At 56.4% G+C, this 12,831-nt stretch overlaps 1 protein-coding gene across 1 annotated transcript in view; it reads left to right on the top strand.

The window, feature by feature from the left end:
- Positions 1–11,015: 11,015 nt before the first annotated feature.
- The window catches only part of Septin9 (septin 9), a 140,878-nt gene continuing 139,062 nt past the window's right edge, over positions 11,016–12,831 (top strand). The window contains exon 1 of the mRNA XM_046424942.2: positions 11,016–11,122. Coding sequence (XP_046280898.1) covers positions 11,104–11,122 — 19 coding nt within the window. The 5' untranslated portion in view covers positions 11,016–11,103. The remainder of the gene's footprint in view (positions 11,123–12,831) is intronic.

A 12,831-nucleotide genomic window follows, 5' to 3' on the forward strand; every position in this document is an offset into this window, starting at 1 on the left:
CCCAGAAGCTCTGGGCAGCCTGAGACCCCCCGGGGCCCGCACAGGAGCCTCCTCTTCCCGTGGCTGCCTTCAGCCTCTGGTTGGAAGCAACCAAGGCCCCCGACAGGCAGCCCTGCTGGAGCAACGTCCGTCTGATCCTCAGTGATGGGGTGTCTGTCCAAGGTTGGGGGTCATTTGGCTTAAGCAGATCCTGTCTCTGCGTGTGGCCGGAGCCAGCCTGAACCTCAGCCTGCCAACTCAGGGCAGCCACAACCCACAGCCTCTGTATCTCCAAAACAGACCCCAACCTGCAGGGTGATGGGAGTCCATCTCGGCCATGGGGGTTCCCGTCCCCGTGTCCCCTAGCCACTACCACTGTGGGTGTCGGAGGTCCCAGGCCTGCCAAAGGGAGTCCTGGCCACTGTCCTTCTCTGGTTCCTACTGAGATGTCCACTGTCACAATCCCATGGTCCTTTCTGGCTCTGTACCTGGGCCATGTGGGAGTGGCTGGGACCCCAGGCACCCTGGGCCACTTGCTGGGTACCAGGGCAGCTCCCCTTGGAGATGTGCCAGGCCCCCTGCTGACCCCAGGCCTGCCCTCTAACTTCCCCTGGGCTGCAGGGTCTCTCAGGTCCTCTTCCTCTTTCTCAAGGCAGTCCTCCTGCTGCTGCCTGCCCCACCCCACGCAGCCAGCGCCGCCGTCCCCAACTTCTGCCTTGGGCCCTGCAACACCCCCGAGGTCATAGGACAGGGGACTGGGAGAGCGTGGGGCTGGGTCATTCCTGGGTAAATCAAGGTCTTGGGGGCATCCCATTGTAGAGGTGCTTCCACAGCCCTGGTGGCCTCTGGGGACAGTTGAACCAGGCAACATTCTGCCTCAGAGGACGGGAGGTGAGTCTGTGCAGTCACAGGATTCCCTGGGTTGGTCTCTTCTGGGGTCTCAGCCAAAACAGTGGGTCCTGACCCCTGATTCACGTGTTTGAATAGTGTCCTGGGGGCCACAGAACCTGGCCCGAGGACAGTGTTCGTCACCCTCAGTGCCCCTAGAAAGAGGTGGGGGAGGAGTTGTGCCCCTCTCCCTGCTCCTGGCTTCACTGATCGGGCGTCCCTTCCTTACACACCTGCCCAGAGCAGGTCACTGTTGAAAACCCCAAGAGTGGAGCCCACAAGGTCACCAACCTCACAGGCCAAACCCAGGGAAGAGGTGTTTCAGGCCCTCGAGTGCAGACCCGAGAAAGCGCTGTTTCAAGAGTCAGAAAAAAATGGGGACCTATGTCTTCCCAGGTGGGCAGCACCTGTGTCCACCTCCCAGTGCAGTGGGGCCAAGAGCTCACCTTCCCGCCCTCCCCCACTTAACAACAGTGTTACATGCAAATAAATAAGTGGATAAATAGGTGAGTTGAATAAATGAGTAAGTAAAGGTGTGTGTGGTAGGAAAAAGAAGGTAAGTTCCCTGGGACACCGAAGACCCTCGTACCCGCACTGGGACCTTGTCTTTCTCTCCTCCCTGGGCTACCCACTGGCCTTCTGTTCTGTACCTTTACGTCTATAAGCTGATACTTTTCATTTGCCTGTGCCAATCCCCGTGGAGATATCTAGAGTCGGTGTGCGGAGCCTCACTTCACGCCATTCTTCACGACCCATGTGTTTGGACTCTGCGGCTTAATTTTATGGTTTCCATTCACCATGTGTCCTGTCTCCCTTCCTGTCTGTGGGTGGGTTGGTGAGTATCTCAGCTTTCTCTCCTTTGTTGGTCTGGAAGCTGTAGGCCCTGGGATATAGACATTTAATTTTGAATGTTCATAGTGAAGTTGGAGGTCGTTCAGTGGGTCCATCCTCAGCAAGATCAACTTTCCCTGAACTTTATTGCCTCTAGTCTTTGTTATTGCTTTATGATTTCAGTTCCACCTTATTGACACATTGAATTAGTTACTGTTATTTTCGTAATTGACAGTGATTCAGTTAACTATCTAGCTCACCGTTGTTCTTATAGTCTTGTCATCTTTCCCCACGAGTTGACTTTGCTCCTGCTGAAATCCACCCTTAGGTGATTTTTTTCAGGGATGGTTTGTGGGAGGAAAACTCTTTCTTAGGGTCTGCTCGTCGGATAGTATCTACGTAATGCCCTTCTTGGGGACAGTTTAGCAGGGTATAGAACCTGGAAGGCCGGCCGTGTTCACCGAGGCAGGATCAGTAGCTTTTCAGATTCCTCCTTACCTCCCGACGTGCTGCAGTTTCGTCCTGGAGTGTCTGAGAGTGAGTCGTCGCTTTCTCACCCTGTGCAGGGGTTGGGGTCTGAAATCCACTTCTCTCTTTCATTTTTGAGAACGTCAGCGCTTGTCTTTTAGAAAGTTGTCATTTCACTGTTCCTTCTGGAGAGTCTTCATCTGCCTGTCACACCTCGTCATTGTCACTTCTGACTGGTCTGTCCCATCTGCGAAGCTCTGTACCACATTCTTGGTCCCACCTGACACCCCACTCATTTCCCCTTCAGTGGGCGCAGAGGAGTGCTTTCTGTCTGCTGTTTCAATAACCCCACTTCAGCTTGCAGGATTTCCGATCGATTCTTCTCCACAAACACCTGCTTTTATTTTTTTAGAGCCACTTGAGGTTTCACAATCTCTTAATGTCTTTGATGAACCTAAACATTTTTATTTAAAAATCATTTGCAGATCCTTTTATTATTTCCGTTGCATCTGGCATGGGTTCCTATCCCACGGTCAAGGTCCTTGATGGTCTTTATTAACATCAGCTCTGTCCCCGCGTTTGGGCCAGTTTTGCCCCCGTCCTGAGCAGCCCTTTCTCTCTCCCTCTCTCGAGTTGTCTCGCCTGCTGGCCCTGCCCCAGAATGAGGGGGTCATTTGTGGCTGGCTCAGAGCCCACAGCCCTGGGGGGCACTTGGGGACACTGCCTCATTCCTAATATCTGCTACATGAAGATGGTTATCTTGATTTTTATTATGGCTATATCTTTTAATCTTCTCTTTTAAAAGTTTGTCTGTCTCCCTTCATGGGATGACTTGAAATATGAAATTAAAAATGCCATTTAAAAAAATGCTTTAAATTATTTCTTTTATTGCAAATCCATTAAAAATAGAAAACCAGTGTAATTTTTCAGTGTTCTAGAATGCAAAGGGCCTGAAGGTCAATGTTTAAAAGCTTAAATTTTCATCAACTAACCCAACTATGAGTTCAGCTGAGCACCCTTCTCCCTTCCCGCCCCACGGGGGGCTCTGCCAGCTGCATACAGGCAGCACATAATAAACGACTGTCCAGTTTAAAAGTTGGAGGTAATAAAGTTTCCCTGCGAGATAGATTGTCTCAGTTCCTCTTGGTTGGAAGCCTCCTTGCTCATGGAAGTTAATTGGGAATTTTTGATAAACCACTTTATTGAATTATAACATGGACACAGAAGAATGCCACATGAGAAGCGTGCAATGTGACCGTCTTCCAAATGTGGACACGCTCACGTGGCCTCCCGGAGACCAGGGGCAGCCAGGTTGGGGTGGTTGGCCCCACTTCATCAGTAAGGAGGTGGGCGTGGGGGGAAGGGTTTCCCCGGGTTCCCGGCCGGGAGACAGATGCAGGCAGGGCCCGGGCCAGGTCTCTTGGTCCCATTTCAGGGACTAGCTCTGTCCCTGATACAGCTGGGGCAGGGGCTGGAATGGAGGGAGGTGGTGACTGGGAGCAAAGAAAGGAGCAGCTGATGTGAAGTCAGATGGGCCCAGGGGGCGGGGAGCCGGGGCCCAGTACTGGTCTGTCCTCAGGTCAGTGTTGGGATGGTCACCTCACTTCCCCAGGCTGTACCATTTCATGGGTCAGTATTTTTTATTTTTATTTTAGGGCCTTGCTAAGTTGCTGAGGCTGGCTTTGAACTCACGATCCTCCTGCCTCGGCCTCCCAAGTTGCTGGGCTTATAAGTGTGCCCCAGCACGCCGGGTTCACAGCCCAGTATTTTTTAAAAAGAAGAATCGGGCCTCCAGATGGGATTGCTATTTTTTTTCCCTTTCTTTCTTTCATGTTCTGTTTGTTCAGATGACGTCTCCCTATGTTGCCCCGGGCTGGCCCTGAACTCCTGGGCTCCAGTGACTCTCCTGCCTGTCTCTCGAGTGGCTGGGACGAGAGGCCTGCCCACTGGGCTCTGCCAAGGGCTGCCCATTTTTACTTGGCCTGAAACATATATGTTAAAAGACAAACGCCCCTGGCTGTCACATCATTTTATTTTTTAAGGACATCATCACACGCAGCACATTCACACACTAAGGGGAAAAATAATCTCCTGATAAACTCCAGTCCTTTGAACATCTTGAGTTTACAAAAACAAACCAATCCAAACCCTCCTCACGTTCCTGTTTGTCTTGATTGGACTTGGCCAGGTACGAACTTGTCACTAGCTGGCCCTGGTACTCGGCCTGGTGTCTGGGAGCCCTGAATGGGGAGACTCTCAAAGTTCTCCTAGGTCACGGTGCTACCAGCCTTAGCAAGTAAAAAAACAAACAAACAAACAAACAAAAACAAACAAACAAACAAACAAACAAAAACAGGCCGCTAGTCCAGATCTGAATCTCAACAGTATTTTTTCAGTGTAAGCACTAGTTTCTGAAGTACACTCCAGAGTCATGGGGCTTATCTGAAGTTCAGGTTTATCTGGCATCTGTGTTTTACCGTCAGCAGCCTGAGGACTGAGCAGAGGGCGCCCAGAGGGCACCCGCCTGCTCACCTGTGTGGCCTAGGGGACCCTCGACGTGACTCTGGCTCCCTGTGACCCTCAGCCACCTGCAGCTACAGCCCCTGGGGCCTGCCAGCCAGTTTCCCAAGGTTCCCAACGCAGCTTGGCAGGCCCTGTATTTATTTATGATTTTAACGAAAGCAAATTAAGATTCGCTGCTCTTGAGGGCGCAACCTGATGGCCCTAGTGACAAGTGGAGGCACCTGGCTCTCTCCGCCGCCCGGAGCCCTGCGCAGGCGGTTCCTCAGGTGGCCTTCCTCGCCATCACCCCCCTGTCAGGCCAGTGTGCATCTGGGGGGCCCCCACGAGAGGCGAGCCAGGATCCCTGCCTGGTCACAGGGACCACATCAGGCCCCGGGTGGCATGGCCACCCCCTGCAGCAGAGGTAACCAAGGCTCAGGGGGAGGGATCACGGGGAGATCGCAGGCTGATCTGCAGCAGAACTGGGATTCCAGCCCAGCCCTCCACCAGCACCCCGATGGGGAGGGAGCCAGCACCCCAATGGGGAGGGGGCCAGCACCCCGATGGGGAGGGGGCGGCTCAGAGTGTTCAAAGTTCCACCCTGAGACTCTGCTCAGTGGGCAGCAGGGGCTGTCACACGTTCCCTGGGAGAGCCATGGGAGGCCACACCAGCTTCCCTGGGCACTCTGGCTGCTCAGGGGAGACAGCCCCAGGGGACAGGTGGAGAGGGGGGCCAGGGGCAGGGTGGCCAGCAGAGGCCAGAGTGGCAGAGCCCAGGAGTGCCTAGGGACTGGGGACCAGCCAGCTCTGCAGGTTAGCTCAGGCTGGCCAAAGAGGAGGGTGGTGCGGGGTCCCCTGGCGGTTCTCGGGGGTCCCCAACTTCTCCAGGGCAGGGCCCAAGCCGGCCAGGCAGCCAGTCCTTCCCCCAGCCCTCCTGGGCCAGTGACGCCTTCAGGAAGCTCCCCTGGCTCCTCCCCCTGGGGGGAGGGAGCCAAGAGGGATGGAGAAGAGGCAGGGCAGCAGGAAGTGACCAGGGCGAAGGACAGGAGGCTGAGGTTCATTGGAAGCCTCCCTTGCAGGCTGGAGGAGGAGGCTGGCTGCCCTCCAGGGTGTGCGCTGCGCCCCCTCCAGCCGGCCCCTGTGATGGTGGAGGCCCCTCCAAGCCGCCTGACCTAGGGACCGTGTGCAAGAGGCGTTCCCAAAGGATGTTCCGTGGAACATGCAGGGTACCTTGAGATGAGATTCTGGGGTCAGTGAGTTTGGGAAGCGCTACATGCTGTCACCCTGTTGGAGACTCAGTGCCCCTTTAGCATATTAAGTGCTCTGAGCAGCCCCGCCCTACTAAGGTTTTTTGGGGTGCTGCGGATGGAACTCAGGGCCTCGTGCATGCTAGGAAGTGCTCTACCCTGAGTCTCACCCCTAGGCCTTAAGATTTGTTGAATGTTGAAATGTTGGCCACTGTATATCCTGGTGTCCTCTTTTCTGTACAGCAAGAGACCTGTGAACAGTGTGAAATCCACCTTTGAAATGGGCAGGAGAGAGGCATAGTAGCTGGGGGCGATGGCACACCCAGTAGTCCCCACAACTGGGGAGGTTGAGGCAGGAGGACGGCAAGTTTGAGGCCAGCCTCAGCAACTTGGTAAGACCCTAAGCAAGTCAGCAAGACCCTGTCTCTAAATAAAATATAAAGAAGAGCTGGGGTGTGGCTCAGTCGTTAGGTGCCCCTGGGTTCAATCCTCAGCACCAAAAGTAAATAAATAGTGAAAAAATGAAACAAAGAAACAATGGGACCTTTTAAAGTATATTGTTGTTGACCCCCCGAGAGAGTGTCCAGAGGTTAAAAATAACATCTTCCACTGACACATACATACATGGGTGCATACAGAGAATGTGTATCTGATTTTTTTCAGGTTATGAAAGCATGATGTGTTTACTGCAGAAAACACAAAACTGCAAGGAGGAAAACAAGTCACCCATCAGCCCCCAGTGGACAGGAGCCACTGAGAGCCTTCGAGGGTTGCTTCCCTGTTTTCATTTTATCATGTTTTAGTTTCTTTTTTATTTTCTACACAAGTAAAATCCTGTGTACACACAGCCCTCAAAGCCCTCATTTAAAAAGTCACAGCGGGGAGCAGGGGTGCACGCCTGTGATCCCAGCAGCTCAGGAGGCTGAGGCAGGAGGATTGTGAGTTCAAGCCAGCCTCAGCAATCGATTTAGTGAGGCCCTGTCTCAAAATAAATAAATAAATAAATAAAAAGCCAGTGGCTCGAGATCCACATAACGTGTCCCATTGAAAGTGACATCTCAGTGGTGTCAGCGCAGGGCTGGCTGGAGTTCCAGGGTGCTTCCTGTGCCCTCATTTGACACTCAAGCACAGATAGGAGGACCGTGGCATGGCCCTAACTTGTCACCGGTGCTTGTTCCGCCACCCCTGGCCCTGCGAGCCGGCCTGGGGACGCCGTGCCCACTCCTTGGTGGCAGGGTGTGATTATTTCCTTGTGCGGGCCCTGGGCAGCGGCCTCCCTCCCACAGTGTGTCCCACCTCTCCACCCCTCTCCTGCGGGGGACTGCAGCTGAGACCCCACCTGCGCCCCGCTCCCCCCACCCCAGAGCTCTGGGGCCTCCGTGCAGGATGTCCAGCCAGCCATCCTCCGGACTCTCCCTCTGCCAAAGGCGCCACCCGCCACCTGCTGCTCCCGCCCAGTCCTGAGTCACCCCTGACACTCGCCCCCTCCGGCCCCCAGAGGCAGCCACCCCCCCCCCAGGTTTGATTTCTCCGTGTTCCCACCGTCCCAGCCCCCACCGGGGTCGGAGCTGCTTCTCTTCCGGGTGCTGTGGGACACCAGCCCCACCTCGCCCCGCCAGCGCCCTTCCCTGACTTCCTGGTGCTAGAATAAGAATCCCAGTCTGCCGTGTCTGCACGGCCTGCTCCCACGACTCACACCTTTTCTGGGCTCTGCCCCCGGCAACTCCTTGCCCAGGAAGAAGGAGCCTCGTCCCTGCTCCGGCTCACTCTTCCTCCCACGGGGCCTCTGCACGGGCTGTTTTCTGATTCAGTCTCTTCCTGGTTAATCCCTGCTCATCCTGTGGTCTCGGCCCAGGTGAGGGTCCCGGGTGCCCCTCTCCTTCTTCACTTGGCCACCACTGTCACTGCACCCGCCTGTGACCACCTGTGGTTATTTGATCACTGTCTGCCTTCCCTTCCAGAGAGAACTGCTTTTCCCCAGGGCCTGTATGGGGCAATATATTGAGATATTTGAAAAACACAGGTTGAATCAGCAAATTGAAAAGTGAATTACAGAGCATGTGGGCATTTTAAATGCTCTTGAGAAATCTCTCCAGCGAGCCTTCTGGGAAGGTGGCAGCAGATCACACCCCTGCCTGCAGTGGCTGTGAGTGTGCCCTCATGGCCGCGCCCTACCATAAACCCACCCAGGCAGCAAGGCCTCCATCAATAAGTCCAAGCCCCGGGGACAGCTCCCCAGTCCCAGAAGAGTCAGCGGCCAAGCTGCTGAGCCCAGCGGGCCCAAGGGCAGCCAAGCAGAGCCGGAGGGGCAAAGGCCCAGCCCTCTCCACCAAGACAGGGACGGCTCAGCTGCCCTGTGGAGCCTGCTCAGACACCCAGGCCTGGAAACCTGGGGGTGGGCAGGGAATGTACCAGAAAGAGGCTGACAGGCGGGAGAGCAGAACAGGCAGGTGGAGGTGGCGGGGCTCAGCCAGGGAGCCCTCAGCAAGGGACCATGTGAGGGCTGTGGCGTGGGGACAGCTCGCGCCTGGGCTGGGAGGCCTCAGAGACCAGGACTGCCGGACTGGAGCACCTACTTGGGCAGGTAGCTTCCAAGGTGGCCCGATGACCCCGGTTTCCTGGCCTCTGTAGCCCCTTCTTGACCAATGAGGACCTGATGTTGAGGGGCGGTAACTTCCAGATCAGTGCCTGGCTTGGATGTGGTCTGTCCCCCCAGGTTCACATGCTGGAACTTTGGTTTCAGTGTGGTGACAGTGGGAGATGGTGGCCGAGGGTGGGCTATGGCAGGACTGATTTTCCACATGGCCACAGCCCAACCTAGGGGGTTTTGGTTCGACCACCAGAAGAGGCAGAGCTGCTTCCAATGCTAAGAAACGGGTTGAGGCCGCTGCCTTGCTCTCTGGGACCCTTGAGTTGTCCAGCACACAGCTGCCCGAGACTTCCGCGCCCCGGGACGCCAAGGCGGCAGGAAGTGTGCTCGTTATCCATTGCTGCATAACAAACCCCACGCTGTGTATAAAACAAAACCCAGTTGTGGTCTCTGTGGGTCCCGGTGTCCAGGCAAGAAAGCTGGTCCTGCCTCACAGTTCCTCCGCCACTCCCCAGAAGAAGAGCTGCTTTAGGTCCCTGTGGCTCATGGTGGAGTTCTGTTCTTTGGAGGCCATTAGGCCAAGGGCCTGGGGTTTTAGCCAGCTGGATGCCAGCTCCCTGCCATGTGGAACTCCCCCGCATGCAACCTGGTCCATCCAGGTCGGCAGGGACCTGCTGGAATGGAGAGTTTCTTACACCTGATTGTCTTAGTCTTGCCTGGCTGTGAACAGTGGGCCTGAGACTGGCTGATTTGTAAGGAAAGGAGGTTTTGGCTCACAATTCTGGTGGCTGGAAATGATGATAGTCTCTGGCTGGATCACAACATGGTACGCAAGCGGCAAGTACCACAGAAGCAAAAGAGCCAACCGAGATGACAAACTTATCATCATTATTTTTGCAGTGCCGGGGACCAAACACGGCCTCACAATCTCCGCAAGTGCTCCCGCTATCACACATGGTTATCATGCATCAATAAAATTAATTAAAACTTTCACGCATCTCAAAACTGCACTTACATAGAACATCCCTTATCCTTCCTTCAGATTTCTGGAATGAGGATCATGTCGGTTATTGGTCGGGCCACATGGCGCTTAAGCATTTTCATTTGGCCTGAGTGGAAATCTGCTGGGTGCTGGGTATGGTGGCAATTAGGGTGTGGGTGTGGATGTCTTCGGATTTGGGGACAGGCCTCCCCTATGCCTCCTCCCTCCCTCAGCCTCTGAGCCTCCGGATGCAGAGGAGGAGGGAGTCCTGGGATGGGGAGTCTGTCCGGGCTAAGGCTGGGCAGATAGACGACTTGAGGAGGGGGAAAGGCGCTAGAGAAGTCACTGCGCGCATGCGCATCTGCATGCAAGTTTCCCACACGCAGGCAGGAAGGACAGGGCTTCTTGGACTAGTAGGAAGGGCAGGGAGCGGGAAGAGGGATGTTTTTGGTGGTGTTAATTATACCGTCAGCTCCCTGAGGGCTTTTGGGACGCTTCACGGAAGAGCGCTGCACCCCTGCTGAGAATTTGCTGGCGCTTTCAGACTCGCCTCCCACCGCAGTTGGCAGGCGTGGACCGTCCAGCCCGTGTGTCCCCGGGGCTCACCAGATACACCGCCCCCAGGCTCCGCCGCGCCCTTCCCTCCGCCGGGAACCGCCGCCTCCCCATCACCTTGGCTACCTGGCAAATTCCTACCCATTCTTTAAAACCTTGGTTTGGCAACACCTCAATGAAACTCTTTCACCACCCTCCAGACCGAATTAATCACTTTCTCCTCTTTACCTTTCAAAAAGCCGTTTTGTGATGGAAAACGTTTATTTTAAAGGATTCAAAGGTAAAGAGAATTTAGTACGTCGTCGCTGCATAAACCACCCGGGTTGTAAAGACACGGGTTTCTAGGTGTCTGCCCGTCTACAAGGAGACACCGAGCGGCGCACCGTGCCCAGGGCAGCGCCGATGCTCAGCGTTTGTCACAAGGATCAGAAATAATAGTTTGACTCAAGACACCCATTTTACGGATGACAAACCGAGGCCCCAGCTCATCAGAGGAGTGGATGAGGTCTGGCCTTTTGATTATCAGAAAGGTAGCGAGCCTCGCCTGTCCGGCACTGCCCGGGTTCCTGAGCCAGCGTCCCGCCCCGAACCCCTAGGCTGCGCCCTGCGCACCGCCACCCTCTTCCACCGGGCCCCGCCCCTCCCGGGCTCAGGACGGGAAAGTTGAAAGGCTTCGCGGAACCAACCATTGTCGCCAGGGGGGTGTGGCGGGGGCCAGGAGCTGCAGGCGCGGGGGTCCCGCATCCGCCATCCCCACCCTGGGACGGAGCTGCTTCGGGGCTGTAGAGACCCGCGCCAGCAGGACCTCACCCGGGATTGGCCCCTCGGGCCCGGCGTTGCCCTGAGCGGGCCTGTCCCCGCCGCCAGGTGCAGCAGCCCGCGCGCTAGGGCGCAGGGAAGGGCGCGGCGCGCACCTCGGCGGGGCGGGGAGGGACCGAGGCGGGGCCGCCGTCCTCCCGCCCTCCTCCCTCCCACTCCCGGCCCTGGATTAGCGACCTGGGAGCCCGAGCCCCGCGGCCTGGCGGTCACACTTTCCTGGGAGCGGCGGCCACCGCGGCAATATGAAGAAGTCGTACTCAGGTGGGCGCCGCGCCAGACGTGGGGAGGGTCGGTGTCCCGGACGAGCCCTTCTTGCCTGAGCGCTGGCGGCCCGAGCGATCGCGGCCACCTGGGAGCTGAGCAGTTTCCCCCCGCGGAGCCCCAGCAGGTCGATTTACTCCAGGACAGGCTTTGGCGCCGGGCTAGGTTACAGCAGCCACCTCCCCGCGATCAGGATCGGGGGACGCCCCCGCCCGGTCCACGCACTTGGGTTTCCCCTTTGCTCCTAGTGGCCGCTGCTGCGCGCCGACCCCGGACCCCGCGTGTGACGTGGGCGGGTGCCCGAGCCCTCGGACCTCTGCCGCGCTGGTTGGTGCAGCGCCTAACGTTGGTCCTGCCACTGTCCCTCAGCCCCCGCTGGCTCAGGGGTCTGGGAGGCTGCTCTGAGGGACGCTCCCGCCTCCTGGCCGTGCTCGTCCATCCTTTGGACTCGCTCACTTCCAGTGGAGGTGCTTTGAGTCCCCGCGTGCATTTCTGTGGGGGGCGAGGGAGTGGGTTGCTTTGCGCTCAGCCTCCTGGGCTGGCGTTCCAGGCCGCAGTCCCTTCTTCACCTTAACTCCTGTTGGTCCTCTGCCCAGGGGGACCAAAGCGCAGCGCCTGAGCACAGCAACTCTGGTGGGTTGCCTTTGGGTCTCAGGAAACCGGGTGTGCTGCACCCTGACTCACAGGTAGAGGCAGCCCGAGGGCACTTGGGATCTGGGGTAAGCCTTTCCCCTTCTCCTGCTCCTCAGCCCCATTCCTCAGATGGGCCACTGAGGCCACACCTGGCGGTGGAGGGTGTCCGATTCCGGCAAAGGCTTGAGGTCTCTGAGCCTAGGGCCTTTTCAGAGGAGGGTGACCAGCGTTTGCTCCCTGTTCCTTAATGTGCTCCCTGCAGATTAAGGACACTCCTGATCCCCACTCTTGTTTTCTTTTTTCCTTGATGACCCAGGTGGTGTCCTTCATCTCCAGAATCTCCTGCCAACCCTGAAGCCTTCTGTGTTCCTCACTTAACCTATTTGGACATGGAGCTTTCTGCCAAGCACCCACGAATTAACTTTTATTGATTAAGTCAGAATCATGGGTCTTGGTTGGAACTAAAGAGGTCATTTGGGCCATCCCTCAGTCTTGGGGTCATTTTCTGTTCCCTCCTGCTTTCCATATTTGGTAACAAAATGAGCAATAAAGAAGACCTTGTCTCAAAAAGGATCATTCAGAACTTCTCCTAAAATACCCTCCTGGGTCAGCAACTTAGAATGTCCGTGTCCACCTCCATGTTGCAAACATGACCCCCAGACACTGAGCACAGCTGTGTCTCAGGAGAGCAGGCGAGTTGATGTCGTGGTAGGGGAGGAGGGGGCTTCTAGGTGGCATATGCTTGGGTTTGGCTTCGGACCTCCCTCCCTCCCCAGCATGCTCCAGATGCCTGGGATGGTTGTGGGCATGGCCGCGGTGCGCGGCCTTCCCTGGGCTCCTTAGCCTGCCCGGGATGGCCCTTTGCTCTTGTTGGTTGCTCATCTCATCTGCAGCTGGGGGATCCGGCTGGTGGAGGGTGTCTGGGTCCCCTAAGGTCTTGGATCCTTGATCTCCTTCCTGCACAGGCTTGAGGTCCCTGAGCCTAGGGCCTTTTCAGAGGAGGGAGAGGAGCATTCGCTCCCTGCTCCTCTCTCCACCTACCTGCACCTGCCCAGGTAAATTTTCTTTTCAAAAGG

Source organism: Marmota monax, unplaced genomic scaffold (genome assembly GCF_021218885.2).
Source record: "Marmota monax isolate L192 unplaced genomic scaffold, Marmota_monax_Labrador192_F-V1.1 WCK01_AAM20220418_F8-fsc00362, whole genome shotgun sequence".
NCBI classification, from domain to species: domain Eukaryota; kingdom Metazoa; phylum Chordata; class Mammalia; order Rodentia; family Sciuridae; genus Marmota; species Marmota monax.